This window comes from Somniosus microcephalus, chromosome 18 (assembly GCF_052327205.1).
Source record: "Somniosus microcephalus isolate GS21.2 chromosome 18, FLI_Smic_1.0, whole genome shotgun sequence".
In the NCBI taxonomy this organism is placed as follows: Eukaryota; Metazoa; Chordata; class Chondrichthyes; order Squaliformes; family Somniosidae; genus Somniosus; species Somniosus microcephalus.
This window is the reverse complement of record NC_141004.1, coordinates 17,429,019-17,456,306: the sequence shown is the minus strand read 5'-3', so window position 1 is coordinate 17,456,306 and position 27,288 is coordinate 17,429,019. Positions and strand designations below refer to the sequence as shown.

General features: G+C 47.1%; 1 protein-coding gene across 5 annotated transcripts in view; it reads left to right on the top strand.

The window, feature by feature from the left end:
• LOC147105059 (transcription factor SOX-13-like) overlaps positions 1-27,288 on the top strand; it is a 190,804-nt gene that overhangs the window by 124,609 nt on the left and 38,907 nt on the right. For 3 of the 5 annotated variants that reach the window (XM_086011116.1, XM_086011115.1, XM_086011114.1), the window contains exons 2-5: positions 416-641; positions 7,700-7,802; positions 17,031-17,117; positions 20,237-20,409. In XM_086011116.1, the coding sequence (XP_085867242.1) occupies positions 417-641; positions 7,700-7,802; positions 17,031-17,117; positions 20,237-20,409 (588 nt within the window). In that variant the 5' untranslated portion in view covers position 416. Of the gene's footprint in view, positions 1-415; positions 642-5,252; positions 5,327-7,699; positions 7,803-17,030; positions 17,118-20,236; positions 20,410-27,288 lie in introns of those variants that run through there. The other 2 variants (XM_086011118.1, XM_086011119.1) reach the window with 2 other exon arrangements.

The following is a 27,288-nucleotide window of genomic DNA, read 5'->3' as shown; positions in this document are numbered from 1 at the left end:
GTCCTAAATGCGCGTGACGGATGCCTTTTAAAGTATCGCCTCTTTCCCCTTTCCTCTCTGTTCACACGGGGATACCTGTGACCAATGTCTCTTTCCCCCCCCCCCCCCCCCCAAGCTGCGTGGCCTGCCTTCCTCCCCCAATGCGCGGCCCATTCAAATGACTGCGCGGTATCTACAATGTAAAAGCCAGAGAGCGGCCTGTGCGCGACCTAGCGGGGACATTGCATGTGGCCCCCCCCCCTCTTTTCTCGGATTCCATGGTTTTGTTGACTGTGCAGTTTCAGGTGGATCGGGCAGGTGGACTAGATTTCATCTCCAGGTTTGAGCTCAAGAGTGTGACCAAAATCGAACTGATGTTACAGCTTCTGCTTTATTTTGCCCTCCCCCCCCCCCCCCCCCCCCTCTCGTCTTGCAGAATGTCCGCTCGACAACTTGCTTCTTGTTGCATGGAAGTGAATGGAGACATGATCATGGTCCATGACCAGGTGAAAGTGGAGGAGGTGGAGGAAGAGCGCAGCTGTTACGCATCTCTCAGTGCTTCGTTTCCCAACAATCCTCATTCCGAGGGGCTTCAGAGCAAAGCGGCGCCGGGGCGAGAGCACCCTGACCTCGAAAGGTCAGGGGTTGTGACACAAACGCATGTAAGTTACAAACGTGGCCTAGAGCTTGAGTTTTATCCTAGTCAGGCTGACTTTTTGTTCCCTCGTGAATGAGTTTTGGTAAAAGCCCCAAAACGGCCCCACTGTTAGCTGAAGTTTGGACTGTTTCACGCAAGTGGTAGGCCAGGCTTGACTTGTGGTGGCAGGCAGCTAAGAATCAATCAATGTTGTATTCAAATCAAATGTAAAAGGCAGGATGAAATGAGTGCGTTGATACTTTCTACCCCTGGAGATCTCGAGCAGACTTGAAGCAACTACTTAATTCACTATCACCGACTCCTAAACCAACTGGGGGTGAAATTCCTCTTACAACACAGGCAGTGCATTAAGTGGGAGTTAAACATTGCAAAGTATTTACAGCACAGAAACAGGCCATTCGGCCCAACTGGTCTATGCCGCTGTTTATGCTCCACACGAGCCTCCTCCCGCCCCTCTTCATCTAACCTTCTATTCCTTTCTCCCTCATGTGCTTATCTAGCTTCCCCTTGAATGCATCTGTGCTATTCACCTCAGCCACTCCTTGTGGTAGCGAGTTCCACATTCTCACCACACTCTAGGTAAAGAAGTTTCTCCTGAATTCCCTATTGGATTTATTAGTGACTATCTTATATTTATGGTCCCTAGTTCTGGTCTCACCTGCATCATCTTACCTGTGTGAATGTGTCAGAGATGGAGGCTGAAGAAGGGCTGGCTGGTATTGAAAAGAAGCATAACAGTCCCACGGCCTCTTATCGAGTTTGGTTCCCGATTCATGGGGCCAGCTGTCAAATGGAGAGGACTTTATGGGCGCACTCTGTGTTGTGGATTCTGCTGTTCAGTTGAGTGCTGTAGTTAATTGAGGGTCCTCGGCTACTGAACATCATTAGTGACATCTGTAAGGTAGACCTCAGGACTTTGAGATGAACAAGCGCAGTTGGCGATGCTGAAGTCCGCTCTGTGTGAAGCATTAATGCCAGTTTCAATGGTGCCCGGGGAGAGAGAATCCAGCAAACAATCCCAGACCTCATAGAAGTGCAACACAATGTGCTAGAACTCAGCCGCGGCCAATGTGAAGACTTGACCTCCAGCTGGTACCGGAACCATACTCCAGACGTGCACCGTACTCATTGATTGGCACTCCCACCGCTTGGAGGCATGAAGCTTTCGCAGCTACTGCTTGCATCTCTGAAACCCAATTATAATAGGCACTGAACCGTGGATGTATGATCATGCTGCCTCAGTATTTCCTCATCAACTATATGCCTGGCATCTGCCTTCAGTGTGCTTGTGATGTGGCAGCCATCTTGATCCAAGTCCAGTATCACATACCAGGCAAACTTGGCACCAACTGCTTAATCTAGGTCCTTCTACGAGAAGTTTTGACCAAGTTGCCTGTCCACCATGAGGTTGACTCACCCCACCAGGGTGCTGAGGGCCCCGAGGGAAGCCAGAGTCATCCCTTACTGCAACCATTTCCTCTTTATTTGCTGCAAAACAACCTCGTACATAGCCCTTTGAAAGCTTAGGAACTCCAGACCATGAAGGAGAACTGTTTGGACACACTTCTTACATCCCCCATGCCATGGCTTGTTGCTGCTCAGCTTCCTCAAATGGATGCCTCTTTCAGTGCCTATGTGGTGCAGCATGTACAACACCACCGTCATTCTGTCATTTCATACCGAAACACTAGAGCCATTGTTTAGTCATGCCAGGTGGCCGCTTGAAGTTCCTACCTCTTGAATGAGCTTTGCTGGATGGTATGAAGATTGAGTAGCTAGGTCATGAGCTGTATCTTGAGCATTTCCCCTTCTCTACACCCTGGAACCCATGATTCTCGAGGCACAAGTAAGGAGTGTGATGGAATACTCGCCACTTGCCTGGATGAGTGCAGCTCCAACAACACCCAAGAAGCTCGACTCCATCCAGGACAAAGCAGCCCGTTTGATCGGCACGCCATCTACCACCTTAAACATTCACTCCCTCCACCACCGGCGCACCGTGGCGGCAGTGTGTACCATCTACAAGATGCACTGCAGCAACTCGCCAAGGCTTCTTCAGCAGCGCCTCCCAAACCCCGTGACCTCTTCCACCTAGAAGGCCATGGGCAGCAGGCGCATGGGGACACCACCACCTCCAAGTTCCCCTCCAAGTCACACACCATCCTGACTTAGAAGTATATCACTGTTCCTTCATCGTTGCTGGGTCAAAATCCTGGAACTCCCTCCCTAACAGCACTGTGGGAGAACCTTCACCACACGGATTGCAGCGGTTCAAGAAGGCAGCTCACCACCACCTTCTCAAAGGCAACTAGGGATGGGCAATAAATGCTGGCCTTGCCAGCAACGCCCAGGTCCCATAAGCAAATTATAAAAAAAAAAAAGAATTTGTGCATCGTAGGTATTCCCTGGAAACCATGTGCATAATGATCTGGTAGCAGACCATTCGGATGCCCATCAAATTAAATCCTTTTCTGTTGATGGGTGGTTTAGGATGTTGCACAGGTCCTTGAAAGACCACTTGGGTACAGTTGAGAGCGTTTGTATCCAGTGGATACCACAGCGTAGTCAGAAAACTCATCCGCCTCTCGCTGCTGCATGGAGTACTGATTCTGATGCATTTAACAGTCTGTTGAAACCGGGCGCGAGTGACCTGGTTAATGCACCAATGAACTGCAAACTGATTGATCCTTGACCGGTCTCCTGATCCTTGACCGGTCTCCTGCTGTTGCACAAGAGCCTGTGCCAAAGTCCGAGTGCCCTCATTCCTGTTGCCGTGCTGAAACTGGTCCTTCGTAGGACAATTCAATCAATTTCTGGGTGAGGTCCAGCTAACCGTATCGAGGCATGCTACCGGAAGTAATAATGGACCCCGGTGGCCCTTCACCTATGGCCTTGGACCTCCATCTCCAGCGTAAGGAAGACTTGCTGTTGCACCCATATTGCTGCGTGGACTGCACCAGTTGAGTCACCCTTTACAGTTGTGTCTTTTTCTACTCGATAATGGACCTCTGCCCAATCTTTTCACTGCCTTAACACTCCTGTTATGCAGGGTATCAATAATGTGATGCAAGTTGGCAAACCAACCATGAGCAAATTTGCCCGTTCGCCTTTCAATTGGTGCTTAATAAGCTCAAAAGAAGTTCAATGTGGGACCTGTGCATGAATCGCTTCAGTGGTTTGGGCAACACCAGGCTGGTGTCCATTAGTGTTCACTCACCAATTACTGCATGTTTAGAATCATTGGTTCCACAGAGTCAGTTCACCCCCCCACCCCCCCCCCCCCCCCCCCCCGAATATGAGCAATATGCCCCATCTTCAAAAAAAACAGAGTTTCAAAGAACGTTAGGCAGAATCATACAGCACAGAGGGAGGCTTTTCGGCCCATTGTGCCTGTGCCGGCTCTTTGAAAGAACTATCCAATCAGTCCCACTTCCCCGCTCGTTCCCTGTAGCCCTGCAAATTTTTCCTTTTCAAGTATATAACCATGGTGTGGAGATGCCGGTGTTGGACTGGGGTGGACAAATGTAAGAAGTCACACAACACCAGGTTATAGTCCAACAGCTTTATTTGAAATCACAAGCTTTCGGAGCGCTGCTCCTTCGTCCGGTGAAGTGACGAAGGAGCAGCGCTCCGAAAGCTTGTGATTTCAAATAAAACTGTTGGACTATAACCTGGTGTTGTGTGACTTCTTTCAAAAGGGAACTGGTTATATACTTGTAAGTTACTATTGAATCTGCTTCCACCGCCCTTTCAGGCAGCGCATTCCAGATCACAACAACTCGCTGAGTTTAAAAAAAACCTCCATCAGCCCCCTGGCTTTTTTTTACAATTATCTTAAAGCTGTGTCCTCTGGTTACCAACCACTCCTGCCAGTGGAAACCGTTTCTCCCTATTTACTCCCATCAAAACCTCTTCATGATTTTGAACACCTCTGTTAAATCGCCCCTTAACCTTCTCTGCTCCGAGGAGAACAATCCCAGCTTCTCCAGTCTCTCCACATCACTGAATTATCTCATCCCTGGTACCATTCTGGTAAATGTCCACTGTGCCCTCTCCAAGGCCTTGACCTCCTTCCTCGAGTGTTGTACAATAGTTGGCATGTTCATTTCCAGAACCAGCTGCCACGTGAAACAGTCTGACTGCAAGGTAAAGTTTTATCTCATTGCTCCAGGGCACTGCAGATTAATGTCCCGTCTTTTTTTTTTGTATTCCCTAATTTTAAAGGAAAATTGAAATAGTTGACAACTTTGAAAAGTTTTTTTTTGCACCCGCACCCCCCCAGTATTTAATTTTTCATTTTATGATTTAAAAAAAAAATTAATTTTAAGAAAATTGGGCTGTTTTTTCTGAGTATTTTATAAGTAACTTTAATTTCAATTGGTTTAGTTACTGAACAGGAATACGCCCCTGTTTTTTTTTTTGAAGGGTGTGGGATATGATCTCAATCAAACATTTTTGTTGCTTGATGCATGAAAAATTTACTGCATTTTTTTCCTCATTGAATTTTCTTTTTCTACTTTTTTCCTCTACCATCCTGGTGGTGTTTTTAACTTTTCTTTTTTTTAATTTTTTTTTTCTTTCTTACTGGATTTTCCTTCTTCTCATTCCACCTCAGTATATTAGCCCTCAGTTAAAAAAAAAAATGGGAGTCTCGGCCTACAGGCCATAGGTCTGGATGCAGCGCTAAAAGTAAGTAAGCAAGTTGTTGTCTCTGTGTTTTCTATCTGTAGTTGTAGCTGGTCCTGACAGAATGCGTTGGCCATTCACTTAAAAGGGGAAGGAAAGTTCGCAAATGGAGAAAGGGAAGTCTGGAGGGAGTCCTGGCTATTCCAAGTATTGCCCCATGGGCTTTTTATTAAACATATTTTGACATTTTTAAAGGCAAATTTCTTATCCCAAAGGAGACCTGCCATTTTGCATCTCCTTGTCCCTATGTTGCTCCTTGAGGTCACCGTAGGGGACCAACGTTCCCAAGTCTCACTGTGGTTCTAGCCGTTGGCTTTGGACCAGCCTGGGACCAGGTGAAGAGCTATCTGGCTCTGGAGAAACCTGCACTGCCAGCATGTATACATCCCTGTATAAAGGCAAAATACTGTGGTTGCTGGAAATCTGAAATATAAAACAAAAAAATGCTGGAAATACTCAGCAGGTCAGGCAGCATCTGTGGAGAGAGAAACAGAGTTAACGTTTCAGGTCGATGACCTATCGCCAGAACTGGAAAACATTAAGAGATGTAACAGGTTTTAAGTAAGTGCAGAGGCAGGGAAAGTGGGGGTGGGGGGCGCGGAGGGGGGAGAGGAAAGAACAAAAGGGAAGGTCTGTGATAAGGTGGAAGGCAGGAGTGATTTTTTTTTCACGTCCCTGAATATCTTGACCACCCCCTTTTGCCCTGCACCATCATCCCTTTTGTCGTTTAATCACTCCTGCCTTCCACCCGATCACAGACCTTCCCTTTAGTTCTGTAATCCCACGCGCCCATTCGATTTTTTTAAATATTCATTCACGGGATGTGGGCGTCGCCGGCGAGGCCAGCATTTATTGCCCATCCCGAATTAACCTTGAGAAGGTGGTGGTGAGCCGCCACCTTGAACCGCTGCAGTCCGTGTGGTGAAGGTACTCCCACTGCGCTGTTGGGGAGGGAGTTCCGGGATTTTGACCCAGCGACGATGAAGGATCGGCGATATACTTCCAAGTCAGGATGGCGTGTGACTTGGAGGGGAACTTGGAGGTGGTGGTGTTCCCATGCGCCTGCTGCTCTTGTCCCTGCCTCTGTACTAGCTTAAAACCTGTTGCTTCTAACATTTTTCAGTTCTGACGAAAGGTCATTGACCTGAAACTCTGTTTCTCTTTCCACAGATGCTGCCTGACCTGCTGAGTTTTCCATCATTTTCTGTTTATAAAATGTTAGATTGGGACTTTCCTTCCCTTTTAATGAGTCTCTTTGAAGTACAAAAAGTATACAGGCCGCTGGGGCAGGGAATGATTTAATGACCAACATACACTCCAGTAGAGCTGTACAAAATAATAAAACTCATTCTGCAGTGTTATTTTGGTGTGGGGTGGTTGAAGATGCGGAATCCTTAGTACTTCAATGAGACATTTTGAATTGCCATTAAGTTTCGCGAAGCCTCCTTAGACTCTGAATTAACAACTTTACTTAACGCTATTTTCTCACTTGTCACTGAATAGCATGAATCTTAAACCTTACAAATGAATGTTGTGCACCCTGGATGTTTAAGCTTGAAAACCCTTCATAGTGCTGTAACCGAGCAAACTGCACATTGGATGGAAGAATATGTGATGTGTGACGTAAGAAAACTACTAGGCACTTGGTCTAAGCGTTAAACAAAGCTTTAATCAACTGTTTTACAACATGGAGGTCCAGTTGTGTCCTTCACTAGTTCCTGTTAAGAATGTCCTGCGCAAGCTGGGCCCGTGCCCGAGTATTTATACTCTCCCTGGACAGCACCACCCGCAGGCCGCTCAGTATTATTTCATAAGTCTTTCTTTCATGAATGACTGATTCATGTCATTGTGTCTGAGGGAATACTGCATTTTGCCCTTAAAGGACAAGATAAATGGAGAACCGGATACCTTCAGTAGACATTTCCACCCCTCTTCCTTCCCTCTTTCCTCTCCCTTTCTCTCCCCCCACCCCCACTTCCTCTCCCTTTCTCCTCCCCTACTGTTAAATATCTGGGTAATTGTAAAAACAATGTCCCACCTTGTCTGAAATATTCCCGGTTCGAGTGGTATTCATACTTCCTGGAAGAAGATGCCATTCTTGGGGAAGTCTCTGTCTGACTGGTATCAGCTCTGGCATGAGACTGGTCTATGGGAAGTCACGTGAATTAGTATCCGTTTTATTTTGGGTTTAGTGCCCTTTATGTGGGCAATGGCTAAAAAGTAGGGTTTTTTGGGGGGGAGAAGGAGTACTTCAAATTGAAAGTATTTCCACCCCAGCAGTGACCTATTGAGCTGTTTGTTGCTGGGACCTGGTGTTATATTTGTGCTGTGTCTTGACAAATGGAAACTAACGCCGCTCTTCTATTTACGACCCAGGCTTCATCTTCACCAAGGGACGAGGGGCAGCAGGACCACAGTAAATTCACAATTGCACTAAGCAACCTAGAAAGAATGGATTTCAGTAAGAATTTAACCGAGGGTGAGTACAGCCGCAAAAGAGATCCAGACAGTGATGTAAAAGCTCATCTGGAATTCACACCCATAATTAAAGTAGTTCTCCATTGGGCTTCAGATGTTATTCGGAGATGCGCGCTCTCTCTCGCTCTCTCTCGCTCTCTCTCGCTCTCTCTCGCTCTCTCGCTCTCTCTCTCGCGCTCTCTCTCTCTCTCGCTCTCTCTCTCGCTCTCTCTCTCGCTCTCTCTCTCGCTCTCTCTCTCGCTCTCTCTCGCTCTCTCTCTCGCTCTCTCTCTCGCTCTCTCTCTCGCTCTCTCTCTCGCTCTCTCTCTCGCTCTCTCTCTCGCGCTCTCTCTCGCTCTCTCTCTCGCGCTCTCTCTCGCGCTCTCTCTCGCGCTCTCTCTCGCGCTCTCTCTCGCGCTCTCTCTCGCGCTCTCTCTCCTCTCTCTCTCTCTCCTCTCTCTCTCTCCCCTCTCTCTCTTCTCTCCCCTCTCTTCTCTCCCCTCTCTTCTCTCCCCTCTCTTCTCCCTCTCCTTCCTTACTTAAGTTTTGTGTGTGCTATTGCTTGGTCAAGAGAGCAGGGCTTGCATCTGACACCAGGACCTCTGGCCGTGCTGCGCTGTAACAGGGCGCTAGGAGGGAGTCCTGGACGACTTGTGCCTGGTTAGCCCTCCCTCCTTGCTCAGCCCTCTCCCTGCTAACCTCTTAGGAATGCTTTGTTTGCGGAATCACGGGTACGACCAGCCTGGTACGCCACTGTGCCACTTCATTGTAAACAAACTGGACGTAGTGAATCAGCTGGACAGAGGTTGGAAAAGTTAGGACTGTTCTCCTTGGAACAGAGAAGGTTTAAGAGGCGACCGATTAGAGGTTTTCAAGATGATGAGAGGATTTGATAGAGTAGAGAGAGAAAAACTATTCCCTCTGGCGAGTGGGTCAATCACCGGAGGTCATAGATTTAAAATCATTGGCAAAAGATCTAGAAAGAAAGAAAGACTTGCATTTCTATAGCGCCTTTCACGCCCACCGGATGTCCCAAAGCGCTTTACAGCCAATGAAGTACTTTTTGAAGTGCAGTCACTGTTGTAATGTGGGAAACGCGGCAGCCAATTTGTGCACAGCAAGCTCCCACAAACAGAAATGTGATAATGACCAGATAATCTGTTTTTGTAATGTTGGTTGAGGGATAAATATTGGCCAGGGCACTGGGGACAACTTCCCATCTTTTCTTCGAAATAGTGTCATGGGATCTTTTACGTCCACCTGAGAGCAGACGGGACCTCGGTTTAATGTCTCCTCCGAAAGACGGCACCTCCGACAGTGCAGCGCTCCCTCAGCACTGCGCTGGAGCGTCAGCCTAGCTTTATATGCTCAAGTCCCTGGAGTGAGACTTGAACCTACAACCTTCTGACTCAAAGGCGTGTGCTGCCCACTGAGCCACGGCTCATGCTAGAGGGGAGATGTGGAGAATTGTTTTCAATCAGAGAGCTGTCAGGATCTGGTTACTGACAAAAGGTGGGGGTGTGTGGGGGAACTGAGCACGACTGCTCTTTCACAGGGCTAGCACAGGCACGATGGGTGGAATGGCCTCCTTCTGTGCTGTAAGTTTCTATGATGCGATGTGAATCAACAGGCACATGTTCCTTTTGGGTTTGAGCCGTGCTGGGCTTTGGCCTTTGAGATGCTCCAATTATTGTCGCCAGCAATGAGACAGCTGACTCACTGATCCCAAGAGACCAGTGGCTTTGAGTGCGTCCCTTTTGATTATCTGCTGCCTTTCTCTAAACTGGTTATGACAGATGTATGAGTGTTTTCATTCTTGGACTGAAGGCTTGAGGGTGACCTAGTTAAGGGTCTTTAAAATTATGAAGGGGTTCGATAAGGTAGACGTAGAGATGATGCTTCCACGTGTGGGGAGTCCAAAACTTGATGCCATAAATAGAAACTGTTAGATCCGTGGTTCAGTGGATAAAGAATTACACGGATGCTGTATATAAACAAACAACAGGTCTTTACTGGAGGAGGGTCATCTCTAGACTGGAGTACAGAGGCATGCGCACAGCTTATATACCGGTGTGGTTACTGCCGGTACTACAGTATACAGGAGCTGTAAAAAGTAGTTCTGACTTAAAGCACATACACTACAATTCCTCCCTTTTTGGATTAATAATACCCCCTTAATATTCAAATAACAATTACATTTTTACATGTACATTCAATAACAAAAAGTCCATTTATAGATTCAGTCTTGGGGCGGCTTCCTGACTCTTTCGGGATAGTGCCTTTCCGGAGGTTCTTGTTCTTGGTGCAGAGGCGATTCTGACCCCTTTTCATCGGGTAGTTCATCAGGTTCCACTGCTACTGGGTCTGAAGTAGATGCTACTGGTATGTCGGGTTCATCCCCAGGTACTCGAGACATGGGGTTGATGCCTTCCTGTGACGCTAAGATCTGATCGACGTGGCATCTCACAATGTTCTCCCCGACATCCACTGTGTACATTAATGGCCCCTGCCTTGTACATATCGTTCCGGTGCTGGAGCCTTGACTACTGCCTCAATCTTGTCAGGGGACTTATGTAACCCCTCTTCATCGATGACGTGGCCGCAATACGAGATCTGTTTCTGGAAAAACTCGCACTTGTGGCGATTTAGCTCGTAGCCCATATTCCTTTTAATCTGGCGAGCACCTTCCCCAAGTTAGCGAGGTGATCACCGTCATTTTCGCCCGTGACCAAGATGTCGTCCAAATAACACTGGGTCCCTGGAATCCCTTGCAGGACCTGATCCATCGCCCTTTGCCAGATAGCCGGAGCCGAGGCTACTCCAAACACCAGCCGGTTGTATTGATCGAGACCTTTATGGGTGTTGATCGTAAGGTAATGTTTCGAAGCTTCTGCCTCCATTTGCAAGTACGCCTGGGCTAGATCAATTTTGGTGAAGCGTTTACCACCAGATAGCGAGGCGAAAATATCCTCAATTCGTGAAAGCGGATATTGCACAGTGTGAAGGACTGGGTTCACTGTCACCTTAAAATCCCCAGATGCGGACCTTCTTTGGTTCCCCAGGCGTATTACTCAATGACCTCTTCATTACAGGGACGATGGGTGTAGCCCACTCGCTCCAGTCCACTTTGGACAGTACTCCTGAACGTTCCAACCCTTCCAGCTCTGCTTCAACCGCTGGTCTGATCGCATAAGGCACTGGTCTGGCCTTCAGAAACTTTGGGCTTGCATTATCCTCTATTTTAATTGTTGCTGTTATTCCTTTTAGCGTTCCTCGTCCTTCCTGGAACACTTCTTTTGCGTCAGTTAGCATTTTTGACAGTCGTCCAGGTGTGACGTCGTCATCCTTTTTGGCCTCCAACTTCAGTGCCTGTATGGAATGTCAATCTAAATGTATCTTCCGGATCCACTCACGTCCTAGCAGTGGTGGTCCTCCATTTGGCAATACATATAAATCCATTTTAGGTATTTCCTGACCTTCATATGTCACTTTCACCCTTATTTTTCCTTTGGGGTAGACTTTTTGTCCTGTATACGTCTTCAAGACAATCTCTGTAGCTTTCAAGGGTATGTGTGAAAATAGCCGCTTGTAGTCTCTTTGATTTATGACTGTTAGAGCTGACCCTGTGTCCAATTCCATTTCCACTTGGACTCCGTCTATCTCGAGTGTAACCCAGATAGCCTGGTGATCCTCTATTTCGGTTACATTATGTAGTTTCAGACAACCCAGCTCCTTGCTTCCGGAGTCTGTGTCACTTTTCTGTTCGTCTGAACCACTGTCCATCACCTGGTGTACCTTTTTTGTATTTCTCCTGTGGAGATTTCTTACTGTTGGTTTTCTTCCCAGACCTGCAGACTCTTGCTATGTGTCCTGCTTTCCCACACTGTCTGCACACTTGGTCCTTAAACCAACAATCTTTCTGGTCATGTGTTGTTCTGCCGCAGCGATAGCACTTCCCTGTTCCATAGGTCATTTCATTGGTGCCGTATTCTTGCGGTCTCTGTTGTGTCTCTGCAGCGCCCCTTGCGGCTGCTTCATGTGATACTGCCATATTGAAAGCTTTGTCCAGCGTAAGGTCCTTTTCTGATAGAAGCCGTTTCTGGGTTCCTTCACTTTGTAGCCCACACACAAACTTGTCCCTTTAACGTGTCTGCTACTCCCGCTCCAAACTGGCAGTATTTCGATAGCTTGCGCAGTTCCGTTAGGTACTCAGCATTGCTTTCGTCTTTGTGTTGGTTCCTTTTATGGAACTTAAATCGTTCTGCTATCAGCAGCGGTGTGGGGCTTAAGTGGTCCTGTAGGATTTCTACTATGTTTCCAAAATCCTTGTTTACCGGCTTCTCTGGGGTTATTAGATTTCGCAGTAACCCATAAGTTTTTGCACCCATGGAATTTAACAGAACCAGTGCTTTATTAGCATCTGGCACTTCATTCGCCCTGCAGTACACCTCAGTACGTTCCACATATGTCGCCCAATCTTCGACTTCATTGTCGAACGTAGAGATACTGCCACTCTTCGGCATCCTTGGTTGTGCGTTAACTATCCCCAATGGCGCCTCCCGCGCTTCCCCTTCTTCTCCGCTGGCACAAAATGGCGTCTCCCGCACTTTCCTTCCTTCCCGCGCTCGCCCGTCTTCTCCGCTGCGGCTTCGCAAAATGGCGTCTCCCGCGCTCTTCCTTCTCAATGGCGCCTCCCGCGCTCTCCCTGCTTCTCCGCGGCTCAATGGCATCTCCCGCGCTCTCCCTGCTTCTCCGTGGCGTCTCCCCTTGCTTCGCCCCGCGGACCCTGATCAGCCCGTGATCCCTGGCTGTGCTCTGCGCGTTCTTCTCTTGATATTTGTCGACGCCGCTCAGTCTAGAACCCGGCTGTTTCTTACCCTCTCTCCGGTTTTGCAGTATTTTTCCACGACGCCGCTCGGTGATCAACCCCCGGCTGCGTCCTGCTCTCTTCACCCTTTTTCTTACCCCGTCGACGCTGCCCGGCTCTCTCTCTGCCGTCAGTCGGCTCCAGCTGCCGCTGCTAGGGAAGGGTCTGCTCAGGACCTGTCGTCGGTCTCTTACTGCTCGTTGTGGCTGGGGAACCAAGCCCGGCTCTCCACAGCCTCCCCAGCGAAGTTGGATCTCTGCCTGACTGCTGGGCGGATGCTCGCGGTCAACGCCCGTGTTCCTGGACTCGACTATTTATTTTTTTTGGTTAATGTTGCAGGTAGATTCGCATCAACACTCGTCGCTACTGTTAGATCTGTGGTTCAGTGGATAAAGAATTACACGGATGCTGTATATAAACAAACAACAGGTCTTTACTGGAGGAGGGTCATCTCTAGACTGGAGTACAGAGGCATGCGCACAGCTTATATACCGGTGTGGTTACTGCCGATACTACAGTATACAGGAGCTGTAAAAAGTAGTTCTGACTTAAAGCACATACACTACAGAAACATAGAAAAATCGGAGCAGGAGTAGGCCATTCAGCCCTTCGAGCCTGCTCCACCATTTAATATGATCATGGCTGATCCTCTATCTCAATACCATATTCCCGCTCTCTCCTCATACCCCTTGATGACTCTTGTGTCTAGAAATCTATCTATCTATCTCCATAAATATATTCAGTGACTTGGCCTCCACAGCCTTCTGTGGTAGAGAATTCCATGGGTTCACCACCCTCTGAGTGAAGAAATTTCTCCTCATCTCGGTCCTAAATGTCCTACCACATATCCTGAGACTGTGACCCCTCGTTCTAGACCCCCCAGTCAGGGGAAACATCCTCCCTGCATCCAGTCTGTCTAGCCCTGTCAGAATTTTATACGTTTCAATGAGATCCCCTCTCATTCTTCTAAACTCTAGTGAATGAAATACAGGCCTAGCCAATCCAATCTCTCCTCAAATATATATAAGATAGTCACTAATAAATCCAATAGAGAATCCAGGAGAAACTTCTTTTACCCAAAGGGTAGTAAGAATGTGGTATTTGCTACCACAGGGAGAGCAGTTGAGGTGAACAGCATAGATGCATTTAAGGGGAAGCTAGATAAATACATGAGGGATAAAGGAATGGAAGGATATGTTGATAGGGTGAGATGAAGAGGGGTGGAAGGAGGCTCGTGGGGAGTATAAACACCGGCATAGACTAGTTGGGCCGAATGGCCTGTTTCTGTGCTGTACATTTTATGTGAAGTACCTCGCGAGGGTAGAATGGCGTTCCATTGTCATGCCTCCACAGCTAAATAGCCTGCAGACACTTGCAGTCTATGTTCATGCACTGGGAACGGGCAGTCGAACGAGGTACAGGAGGGCGGCCGGAACCCATGGCACCATTACCACTGCGGGGGTGGGGAGGGGGGGGAGCAAACGCACAGAACAGAAACAATGCTGCATTTCTCGAGTCTCTTGAAAGAAAGAAAAGCGGGAATCCCGTTAGGTGCGGAACAATGTTCCCTGTGAGCTGTGCTTCGATCTGCGCAGCCTGTTTCCTTTAATGCGCGGTCCCTTTAAATTTCTGCGCCTGCGCGGAATTGCAGTGTAAAAGCCGGTGAGCGGCCTGCGCGGGACCTTTTGAGATTACTGCGCGGTCGCGCACCTTAGCGGGAACATTGGTGCAGAAGTGAGCCCAAAGGATTAATCCGTGTGTTTGGCTCTTGTTTCCTTCTCGGACTTTTTCCGATCTCTGATTTTCATTCTTCCCCGCCTCATTGTTCCCCAACGTTTTATTTTCCTAATGATTAGTTCCTGTTTGTACTTTACTCCCGTCACATGTTTGGGGTGGGGGGGAAATGGAAGAGACGCAGTGGCCATGTGACTACTGAATGAGTGGTAGCGGAAGACAAGAGTGACTAATGTTGGAGAAGGTGGAAGATCATCAGGTGGTCCAGGCCTTCGCTAACTTCGGAGGGAAAGGGATGGAGGGAAAAGAGAGAGAGCGAGAGAGAGATAACTGCAAACACCCACATATCCACTCCTTTTGAGGTGAAATTATGCAGTGTAATAGTAACATGCATGATTGTCTGCTGCCTGACTTCCTTTTATTTAATCTGTAATTCGATCGCTTTTAAACTTCCACAACTGTTGGTACAGATTATTGTGATTGTAATTAGAACAGAGGCGCCGTCATTGATTTTTAAGTGGGTTAATACCCTTGTTCAAATACCAGATGGCGGAACGAACACATTCACACACTGTTATCACCGCGGAGATTCAACCCATTTGTGTTGGCGAATGGAAGGGATAGACCACATGATTCCTAAAGAAATGACTGTTGCAATAATGGCAGCTGAACGTTTAACATCTCCATTAAAGTAACCAGTAATTGAATGTCCTATGAAGGCATTAAGCATTTGTGCCCTAATATCGCAAGCAGTTATCTCTAAGTTGATGATGTGATTGGTAAACCTGCCAAGCTCAGGTCGTTCATGTGCTCAAAATATTAGCTTAACCAGTTCAACCACTTTAAATGCGGTGTCTGCATGATACTTTCTCTCTCTCTCTCTCTCGTCATTTTGAGCCACTGTTTATGCCTAGATGTTCCCCTACCTTTACTTCTCTTATCTGCTCTGGTTCATTCCCCATTACTAGATCCAATAGCGAATCCTCCCTTGTTGGGCTTTTTACATATTGGGTTAGAAAGGAGTCCTGTAGACATTGTAGGAACTCTATTCCCTTATCCCCTTTACCTACCTCTTCTGTCCAATTAATATCGGGGTAGTTGATTATTCTGTTTTTTACTCATTTCCCTAATTTGTCTGCATATTTCTTCCCCCACCTCCCTTCCACTATTACGAGGTATGCAGACTACACCTATTAGTGTGATTGATCCTTTATTCTCTTTTATCTCTATCCATATGGATTCTATTTTTGTCTTGCTGATAGCTGCGTCACTTTCAACTACTGCCATTGTTATCCCTAATAAGTACGGCTACTCCATCTCCCCTTTTTCCCTCTCTCTCTTTTCTCTGTTATACCCTGCAATGTTTAATTCCCAGTCCTGATTTTTCTGTAGCCATGTCTCAGTAATCCCTACTTAGACTGGTTCCTCGCAACGCATGATTGCCTCCAGCTCCCCTGTTTTATTATGGACACTGTGGGCATTGCTATACAGATACTTTAACTCATTTTTAATAGACTTTCCTCTCACTTTATGTTTAACCATCTTTTTAGACTCCTGTTCTGTAACTCTATTTATTCCCTTGTCATCAATGTCCTCCCTTACTTTATTCTTTCCTATGCTCACTTTTCCTGTTTTGTTTATATTTAGGCTGGTTAGGTTTCTTGTAGATCCCTCCCCCCCATCTTACTAGTTTAAAGCTTTTGCCACCTCCTTATTTACCCTTTCCGCTAGAACAGGGGTCCCATCCCCCTTCAGGTGGATCCCGTCCCATCGGTACAGCCCCTTCCTGTCCCAGAACTGGTGCCAGTGTCCCATGAAAAGGAACCCCTCTTTCCCACACCAGCCCTTTAGCCATGTGTTAATTCTCCTGATCTATCTGCTTCTATGCCAATTTGAATGTGGCTCGGGCAATAATCCAGAGATTATTACCCTCGAGGTCCTGCTTTCTAATTTAGAGCCTAACTCCTGATAATTTGACAGGTCTCTGTGTGCAGTGAATGAGGTCAGTGATGTGCCACATTCCCTCAGGAATTCCTATGAGCAAGGAATGCTTTGCTGCATGTGTGATTGGCTGCTGCCCTGGTACTTCCATTTTGCATACAAAGTCCTCGTGACAAGAATCACTTGTTGCCACAAATCACTTGCCTGAACAATTAAATCATGACCAGAGGAAAGGAAGGATCGACCTCGAACTGTCTCCGTTTAAATGAAACACAGGACAGCAGGTCTATCGGGACCTCTGCTTGGAACAGGGCCACCTAATAAACAATTCCCTGGCAAATCCGTGCGCAGGCGTCCTGGTTATAGTCCTTGACAACATAATGTGGGCCAGGAAGCCTGCTGCCAAATGAGCTCCAATGCAGGGCTCCCAGAGAGCTGGCTCCTGTAGTTTCCAGGGTCCTAGGAGCATGACCTGTATCGAGCCCTGGCCCTCGCCCAAAGGTGCCCCCCGACACTTAGAGGTCCGTAAATCGATTCCCTGACAAAGTCCGGCAGTCAGACACTCGGAACGTCGGCTCTTACTCTTTGTCTTCGCCCGCTTGCCTAAGGGATGTTGGGACGGTCAGGGAACCTCTGTCAGCACTAATTATGTCCCAATACTCCAAGGGCCTTTCCTGACTCTCTGTTTGTTCCTCTCTCTTCCTGCAGTCATGCCAAATATTGAGAAGTTGCTGTCCAACGATTGGAAAGACAAGCTGCTGGAAAAGTGTTCATTGAGCAGCAAAGATATCAAAGGTACAATCTCCGTGACTAGCGCCATTACTTTTTGCAGTTGAAGCAAGCTCCCTCTATTGGCTGTCGAATATTTTCCGTGCACTTTGATCGAACTGTTAAACTCTGCAGTGTGCAGACCCTCCATAGGAACAGGAGGAGGCCATTCAGCCCCTCGAGCCTGTTCCGCCATTCACTGAGATCGTGGCCGATCTGCGATCTAACTCCATATACCCGCCCTTGGCCCATATCCCTTAATAGCTTTGGTTAACAAAAAGCTATCAATCTCAGATTTAAAATTAACAATTGATCTAGCATCAATTGCCTTTTGCGGAAGAGAGTTCCAAACTTACACCACCATTTGTGTGTAGAAGTGTTTCCTAATTTCACTCCTGAAAGGTCTGGCTCCAATTTTTAGATTATGGCCCCTAGTCCTAGAATCCCCAACCAGCAGAAATAGTTTCTCTCTATCTACCCTATCTGTTCCCCTTAATATCTTGAAAACTTCGATCAGATCAGCCCTTAACCTTCTAAATTCCAGGGAATACAACCCTAATTGTATTCACTCCAGCTGTTCATGTTTGCGAGCTCCCCGCAGCGGAATGTCCCTCTTCTCAATACTCAAGGCGAGTCCACTGAAAATGGTTAGCTCATAGAATGCTAGAAATTTATGGCACAGAAGGAGGCCACTTGGCCCATTGCGTCTGTGCCGGCCGAAAAAGAGCGATCCAGCCTATTTCCACTTTCCAGTGCAGGTTACGACACTTCAGGTGCATGTCCAAGTACTTTTTAAATGCGTTGAGGATTTCTGCCTCTACCACCCTTTCAGACAGTGAGTTCCAGACCCCCACCACCCTCTGGGTGAAAGAATTTCTCCTCGACTCCCCTCTAATCCTTCTGCCGATTTATTTTAAAAGATGGTTAGATGCGTTGCTGGTGAACGGCGCCTCTGCTTAAAGAGAGGGAGCTGGGCACATGGAAACATGTGGTGGTTGCCCTACGGCCGTCAGACAGAAGTAACGGCTCACTTCTACAATAAATACAGGAACTACACAGCAGGTCAGGCAGCTTCCGAGAGAAGGCGGTGTTATTTTGGACTCGAGTCTTCGTGACAAAAGCAGAGCTTCATGAGGCATCGTATCAGGAAAATGTGCTGTTGTATCATTTTATAATCCAGCTATTGAGATAGAGGTGATAGCCTAGAAATTTGTCCACACGGCCTGCTAAGCCTCCATGATGGCGGGGAAGAAGTGCACGCTAATTACGAGCCGGAAGCGCACCACCCGGCATATTGGTAAAAGGCCACAAAATCAGCGTGCACTGCCCACACTTGAAACAGGCGTTCGACACTTTGCATATGCAAATAAGGAGCCTAACACCTGTTTAAGGCTGATGTCTGCAAGATTGATTTGTCCCGAGGCACCCGGCGTGCCCGAATTTCTAAGCCTCTGTTTCTTTTCAATAACTAGGGTTAAGTTGGAAGCTGTCTTCAGTTGGTCATCTGCAAGATGTGAGCCAGAGCAGAGCTGTCTGCCCGGGCTAGGCGGGCCGTTTTGATCTGCAGATTAGCTTCATCCTGCTGTTAATCATATTCAGCATGGTCAAAGCATTAATATGTATCTGAAATCTGGATGAGGTACAAACCGTGACTCATCAAGTGGTTCTATGCACCAATTGCACCATTGTGCCTTTAAAATGGCTTGACTGACTAGGCCTGTTAACCTGGAATTCATACTACAGTCTTCACCTTACAAATCTCAGTAGGGAGTCTACAATACACTGTGTCCTCCTAAAGTCTTGCAGGTTCTTGGACCTTGTAAGAAATATACTCTGAAGAAGATGTTTGAACCCCTGAATAGAATTCAGTTTTTTTTTGTCTTTTAAGTGTTTGTACCATCAGTAACTTATTGTGGTTTTCTGCCTCTATCTAACTTGTAAATAAATCTGATTATTTGTTTTAACCTGAACCTGATAGTGATGCTAACTGCCTAGGCATTCCTAATACAGTGATTTAAAAAAATGAATTGCTAGCCTTTTCATACATCATTTCCTTACATTGGGCCCATTAAGGTACGGTTCATAAGGAACAAGGTTTGCTTCTAGAAATTGCCTTTTGTTGTGAACACATGCTAAAAGTGCTGGAAGAGAGCCTGAATTGCCACTCCCGCCACCAGCATGATTCTGCTGAAGGGTCGCAGACGACTGTTAATCCAGATTTTCTCTTTCAGATCCTGACTGACCTGTGCACTTCCAGAACTTTCTGTCTTTAATTCTCATTTCCGGCGTTTTGATTTTTCTCCTATGGGGGGGCACCCTGCGTGGCGGGAGGTTGTTTTTTTTTTTCGTTCATAGGATGTGGGCGTCGCTGGCAAGGCTGGCATTTATTGCCCATCCCTGATTGCCCTTGAGTGGCTCGCTAGGCCATTTCAGAGGGGCAATTGAGAGTCAACCACATTGCTGTGGGTCTGGAGTCACATATAGGGCCAGACCAGGTATGCGGATAATCTCGGTAAAATGGTCACAGCTAGGGTTGCCAACTCGGGTTGGGCATATTCCCGGAGATGTCGCCAACATGACCTTCAGCCTCCAGCTGCCCCGCCCTGTATTTCCCCCCCCCCCCCCCCCCCCCACAAATTGTTTGCCCGACACGCCCGCCCTCACGGCTCTCTGCCTCTCCGTGGCCAATGGGAACGGGACAAGACTCTTCGTTACCCGATTGACTGTCGGATAGTTTTATAACAAACAAACGTAAGTGCTCAAAGAAAATTTAAAAAATTAAAACAAAAACCACAATTGGCTCGGAGCAGTGTCCTGGAGATTAATCTTTTAATTCCTGAGACTCCAGGACAATCCTTAAGCGGTTGGCAACCCTAGCTTCCAAGTGTACTGTGCCTGGAAAGCCAATGATGACACCCATGTCGTCATCGTCTTCTTCTTGGGCAGTCCCTCGGAATCGAGGATGACTTGTTTCCACACTAAAAATGAGTTCTCGGGTGACTTTGAAAGGGCAACTGTCTGCAGTAGTTTGTTCATTCAAGCTGCCACAGAGCGGTTTTATGGTCCCCTGCTTGTACTGGTGTGTTTTTTTTTGTTTTTAAACCTGGAATAATTTGGTGTTTTTGTCTTTTTTTCTGATGGGCCAGGAACAGCAGAGAGTCTGGCAGAGAAGGAATTGCAGCTGTTGGTGATGATCAACCAGCTGTCCAACCTCCGTGAGCAGCTGCTGACGGCTCACGCGGAACAGAAGAACATGGCGGCCATGTTGTTTGAGAAGCAGCAACAACAGATGGAACTGGCTAGACAGCAGCAGGAGCAGGTAGGCAGGAAAAGAAAAGACGGCGGCAAAGGTGGGAGATCAGCACGGCCTCAGTAAAAGTCAGGATTGGCACGGACATTATTCACGTCAAAGATTGAATTTTCTTTGCAAGATTTTGTTTGGAGGTCTGTCCTCGGCCTATTACATTGTTCGTAAGCTCGAGGAACAGCACCTCCTCTTTCGATTAGGCACTTTACAGCCTTCCAGACTCAACATCGAGTTCAACAATTTCAGATCATACTGCATGAAAAATGGGGGCAGGGATTATGATTTTGCCATTCCCATTTGCACCATTTTCACAGTATGTTCTTTCAATTCCTTCCTCCCCCCGCATCTCTGCACCTGCTTAATATCTGTTACATCTCCAGCTTTTTCCAGTTCTGATGAAGGGTCCCAGACCTGAAACATTAACCCTGTTTCTCTCTCCACGGATGCTGCCTGGCCTGCTGAGTATTTCCAGCATTTTCTGTTGTTATTTTTGTTTGGAGGTTACTGGACTCCAAACAAAGAAAAAGAAAACTTGTATTTATATTGCACCTTAATGCATCTCTCAGAAATATCCCAAAGGGCCTCGGCAATCAATCAATTTCTTTGCAGTGTAGTGACTTTTATGGGGGGTTGGGTCATTACTGTATGAGACACGCTCAATGAGCCAGCTGGTATTTTCTGGCCCATCAGTTTCATATGTTCTTGTGGTGTTCTGTCGACCAATCATTTCGTGAGAATTATTTAACCCACAAACAGCGATGAAATGAATAGAAACATAGAAGATAGGAGCAGGAGGAGGCCATTCGGCCCCTCGAGCCTGCTCCGTCATTTAATGAGATCATGGCTGATCATCCAAATTCAGTACCCTGTCCCTGCCTTCTCCCCATATCCCTTGATCCCTTTAGCCTTAAGAAATATATCCAACTCCTTCTTGAATATATTTAATAAGTTGGCCTCTACTGCCTTCTGTGGTAGAGAATTCCACAGGTTCACCACTCTCTGGGTGAAGAAATTCCTCCTCATCTCTGCCCTAAATGGCTTACCCCTTATCTTTAGACTGTGACCCCTGGTTCTGGACTCCCCCCGCCATCGGGAACATCCTTCCTGCATCTAGTCTGTCTAGTCCTGTTAGAATTTTATAAGTTTCAATGCGATCCCCTCTCATTCTTCTAAACTCCAGCGAATATAAGCCCAATCGACCCAATCTCTCTCCATACGTCATTCCTGCCATCCCAGGTATCAGTCTGGTGAATCTTCACTGCACTCCCTCCATGGCAAGAACAACCTTCCTCAGATAAGGCAACTAAAACTGCACACAGTACTCAAGGTGTGGTCTCACCAAGGCCCTGTACAACTGCAGCAAGACTTCTTTGCTCCTGTACTCGAATCCTCTCGCTATGAAGGCCAACATACCATTTGCCTTCTTAACCGCCTGGTGCACCTGCATGCTTACTTTCAGCGACTGGTGCACAAGGACACCCAGGTCTCGATAGCAAATACTGCAGATGCTGGAAATCCGAAATAACAACAGAAAATGCTGGAATGGCTGGCCGGCCTGAGTTTTTCCAGCATTTTCTGTTGTTATTTTGGACACCCAGGTCTCATTGCACTTCCCCTTCTCCCAATCTATTGCCGTTCAGATAATAATCTGCCTTCCTGTTTTTGCCACCAAAGTGGATAACCTCGCATTTATCCACATTGGGCAGATGCATGGCAGATGCAGTATAATCACCCAACCTGTCCAAATCATATTGGAGTTTCTTGGCATCCTCCTCAGAGCACACACGCCCACCCAGCTTTGTGTCATATGCAAACTTGGAGATATTTAATCTAGTTCCCTCGTCTTGATCATTAATATATATTGTGAATAGCTGGGGGTCCTAGCACTGATCCCTGCGGTACCCCACTAGTCACTACCTTCCACTCGGAAAAAGACCCGTTTATTCCAACTCTTTGCTTCCTGTCTGCCAACCAGTTCTCTATCCAAGTCAGTACCTTACCCCCAATCCCATGTGCTTTAACTTTACACGCTAATCTCTTATGCGGGACCTTATCGAAAGCCTTCTGAAAGTCCAAATACACCACATCCACTGGTTCTCCCTTATCTATTCTACCAGTTACATCCTCAAAAAATTCCAGTAGATTAGTCAAGCACGGTTTACCTTTTGTAAATCCATGTTCACTTTGTCCGATCCTGTCACTGTTTTCCACGTGCTCTGATATTACATCTTTTATAATGGACTCTAGCATTTTCCCCACTACCGATGTCAGGCTTACCGGTCTATAGTTCCCCGTTTTCTCTCTACCACCTTTTTTGAATAGTGGGGTAACATTAGCTACCCTCCAATCCATGGGAACTGTTCCAGAGTCTATAGAATTTTGGAAGATGACCAGCAATGCATCTACTATTTCTAGGGCCACTTCCTTAAGTACCCTAGGATGTAGATTATCAGGTCCTGGGGATTTATCGGCCTTCAATCCCGTCAATTTCCCGAACACCATTTCCCTCCAAATACTGATTTCTTTCAGTTCCTCCCTCTCATTAGACCCTATGTTCCCTGACATCTCTGGGAGGTTATTTGTGTCCTCCTTTGTGAAGACAGAACCAAAGTATGTATTTATTTGGTCTGCCATTTCTTTGATCCCCCATTATAAATTCCCCTGATTCTGATTGCAAGGGACCTACGCTTGACTTCACCAATCTTTTTCTCTTCACATATCTATAGAAGCTTTTACAGTCGGTTTTTATGTTCCCTGCAAGCTTACTCTCATACTCTATTTTCCCCATCTTAATTAATCCCTTTGTCCTCCTTTGCTGAATCCTAAACTGCTCCCAATCCTCAAGTTTGCTGCTTTTTCTGGTCAATTTATATGTCCTCTCTGTTGAATCCGTGATTCTTAAAGTATGATGTTTTCCAATAACTAGACGGAGGCTGTAAATTAACAATCAACAGGTGTTTACTGGAGGAGGGTAGTCTAAAGACTAACAGTACAGAGGCATGCTCAAGGCTTATATACAGGTGTGGTCACTGCCGGTACTACAGTATACAGGAGCTGTAAAAGTAGTTCTCTCTTAAAGGTACATACACTACAATTCCTCCCCTTTTAGATTAACAGTACCCATAACATTCAAATAACAGTTAACACTTTAACATGCACATTAAACTGAAATAGTCCATTTATAGATTCAGTCTTTGGGGCGGCTTCCTGATCCTTTCTGGATAGCGCCTTTCCTGAGGTTCTTGTTCTTGGTGCGGAGGCGATTCTGGCTCCCTTTCATCGGTTAGTTCATCAGTTTCCGCTGCTACTGTTTCTGAGGTAGATGCTACCGGTATGTCGGGTTCATCCCCAGGTACGCGAGACATGGGGTTGACTCGTTCCTGTGACGCTAGGATCTGGTCGACGTGGCGTCTCAATGTTCTCCCCGACATCCACTGTGTATATTAGTGGCCCCTGCCATGTGCATATCGTTCCGGGTTGCCATTTCTCTGTTTGGTAGTCGCGGGCCAAGACTGGTTGTCCTACATTGAAGCTCCTTGTCGGCTTCTCATTGATGTGCTGGAATTGCTTATCCTCAACATTTCTTCGCACATTTGGTCTGAGCAAATCCAGACGAGATCTCAACCTTCGGTTAAAGAACATCATGGCCGGGGTCTGGTTGGTAACTGCATGTGTCGCATTTCTGTAGGCTAACAGGAAATTGTCCACCTTATGCTGTAGTGGAATTTCATCATCGCACATGGCCCTTATCGCCTTTTTAAAGGTTTGTACGAACCTCTCAGCCAATCCATTTGTGGCTGGATGATACGGGGCGGATGTGTAATGCCTTACCCCATTCCTTTTCATAAATTTCCGAAACTCTTCGGACACAAACTGTGGTCCGTTATCAGAGCAAATCTGCTCTGGCAAGCCGTTCCTGGCAAATATGGTCCGTAGGACTGCAATCGTTTTCTCCGTAGTGGTGGAGGACATTTTGGTCACCTCAGGCTATTTCGAGTGCGCATCCACTGCTATTAAGAACATTGAGTCCATGAATGGACCAGCAAAATCAATATGCACCCATTGCCATGGAGAGGAGGGCCACTCACATGGGTGTAGAGGGGCATGTGGTGGTGCATTTTGGACCTTCTGGCATCCTGAGCAGCTATTTGTTAGGTCCTCGATTTGTTGATCGATCCCCGGCCACCACACACAAGCCCTAGCAAGGCTTTTCATTTTCACCCCTCCCAGATGGCCTTCGTGAAGCTCATTGAGCACTCTCTCCCTTAACTTGGGTGGAATTACCACTCGGGATCCACACATCACTGTCCCCTGGCATACTGACAGCTGTTCTCTTCTGGATGAGAATGCTGGCACCAGTGAGTCGCCATGTGTTGGCCATCCCTTCACCGTCAAATCATACACCCGAGACCGTGTCGGATCATTGCGGGTCTCCTTCTCTATATCCGCGTTAGTTACTGGCAATCGTTCAATTATTGACGAATAAAATATTTCGATAGGGTCCACTGCTGGTGCTTCCTCCACAGTAGGCAGTGGTAGGCATGATAGCCCATCAGCATTTCCATGCTGTTTCGTGCCCTTATACTCTATTTCATATTGGTTCGCCCCTAGAAAAAGGGACCATCTTTGTAGCCGTTGTGCAGTCATCACCGGAACGCTCTTCTTTGGATTAAAGATGGAGACAAGTGGTTGGTGGTCAGTCAGCACGGTGAACTTCTGCCCATGCAGATAGTGGTTGAATTTTTTTACTCCCCATACTAGGCTGAGGGCCTCCCTGTCGATCTGGGCGTAGTTGCGCTCGGCTGAGGTTAGTGACCGAGACGCGAAGGCTACTGGCCTCTCCAACCCGCCTGGGAATTTGTGCGACAGCACTGCTCCAATACCATAGGGTGATGCATCACATGCCAACCGAATTGGTAGTGCTGGGTTGAAATGGGCCAACACCTCTTTTGATGTGATCAATTCTTTGCACTTCTGGAAAGCTCGTTTACATTCGTCATTCCACTTCCATGGTACCCCCGTTTGCAGTAGGGTGTTCCGTGGGTGTAATACTGTAGACAAATTTGGTAAGAACTTATGGTAGTCGTTCACCAGCCCAAGGAACGACCTCAGTTGTGACACATTTTCCGGTGCTGGAGCCTTGACTACTGCCTCAATCTTTTCAGGGGACTTATGTAACCCCTCTTCATCAATAACGTGGCCACAATACGAGATCTGCTTCTGGAAAAACTCGCACTTGTGCCGATTAGCTCAGAGCCCATATTCCTTTAATCTCGTGAGCACCTTCTCCAGGTTGGCGAGGTGATCACTGTCATTTTTGCCCGTGACCAGGATGTCGTCCAAATAACATTGGGTCCCTGGAATCCCTTGCAGGACTTGATCCATTGCCCTTTACCAAATAGCCGGAGCCGATGCTACCCTGAACACCAGCCGGTTGTATTGGTAGAGACCTTTGTGAGTGTTGATCGTGAGGTATTGTTTCGAGGCTTCTTCTACCTCCATTTGCAGGTACGCCTGGGCCAGATCAATTTTGGTGAAGCGTTTACCTCCAGATAGCGAGGCGAAAATATCCTCAATCCGTGGAAGTGGATATTGTACCGTGTGAAGGACTGGGTTCACTGTCACCTTAAAATCCCCACAGATGCGGACCTTCTTTGGTTTCCCAGGCGTATTACTCAACGACCTCTTCATTACAGGAACGATGGGTGTAGCCCACTCGCTCCAGTCTACTTTGGACAGTACTCCTGAACGTTCCAACCCTTCCAGCTCTGCTTCAACGGCTGGTCGGATCGCATAAGGCACCGCTCTGGCCTTAAAAAACTTTGGGCTTGCATTTTCCTCTTTTTTAATTGTCGCTGTTATGCCTTTTAGTGTTCCGAGTCCCTCCTGGAACACTTCTTGTGCGCCAGTTAGCATTTTTGACAGTCGTCCAGGTGTGACGTCATCCTTTTTGGCCGCAACCTTCAGTGCCTGTATGGAATGCCAATCTAATTGTATCTTCCGGATCCATTCACGTCCTAGTAGTGGTGGTCCTCCATCTGGCAATACATATAGGTCCATTTTGGGTATTTCCTGGCCTTTGTATATCACGTTCACCCTTATTTTTCCTTTGGGGTAGACTTTTTGCCCCGTGTACGTCTTCACGACAATCTCTGTAGCTTTCAAGGGTATATGTGAAAATAGTCGCTTGTCGTCCCTTTGGTTTATGACTGTTAGGGCTGATCTTGTGTCCAATTCCATTTTCACTTGGACTCCGTCTATCTTGAGCGTGACCCAGATATTCTGGTGATCCTCCATTTTGATTACCTTATGTAGTTTCAGACAACCCAGCTCCTTGCTTCCGGAGTCTATCACTTTTCTGTTCGTCTGAACTACTGTCCATCACCTTATGTACCTTTTTGTACTTCTCCTGTGGAGATTTCTTGCTGCTGGTTTTCTTCCCTGACCTGCAGACTCTTGCTATGTGTCCTGCTTTTCCACACTGTCTGCACACTTGGTCCTTGAACCAACAATCCTTCTGGTCGTGTGTTGTTCTGCCGCAGCGATAACACTTCCCTGCTCCATATGACATTTCATTGGTGCCATATTCTTGCGGTCTCCGTTGTATCTCTGCAGCGCCCCGTGCGGCTGCTTCGTGTGATACTGCCATGCTGAAAGCCTTGTCCAGCGTAAGATCCTTTTCTGATAGAAGCCGTTTCTGGGTTCCTTCACTTTGAAGCCCACACACAAACTTGTCCCTGAACTTATCTGCTAGTCCCAATCCAAACTGGCAGTGTTTCGATAGCTTGCGCAGTTCCGTTAAGTACTCAGCATTACTTTCATCTTTATGCTGGTTCCTTTTGTGGAACTTAAATCTTTCTGCTATCAGCAGCGGTGTGGGGTTTAATGGTC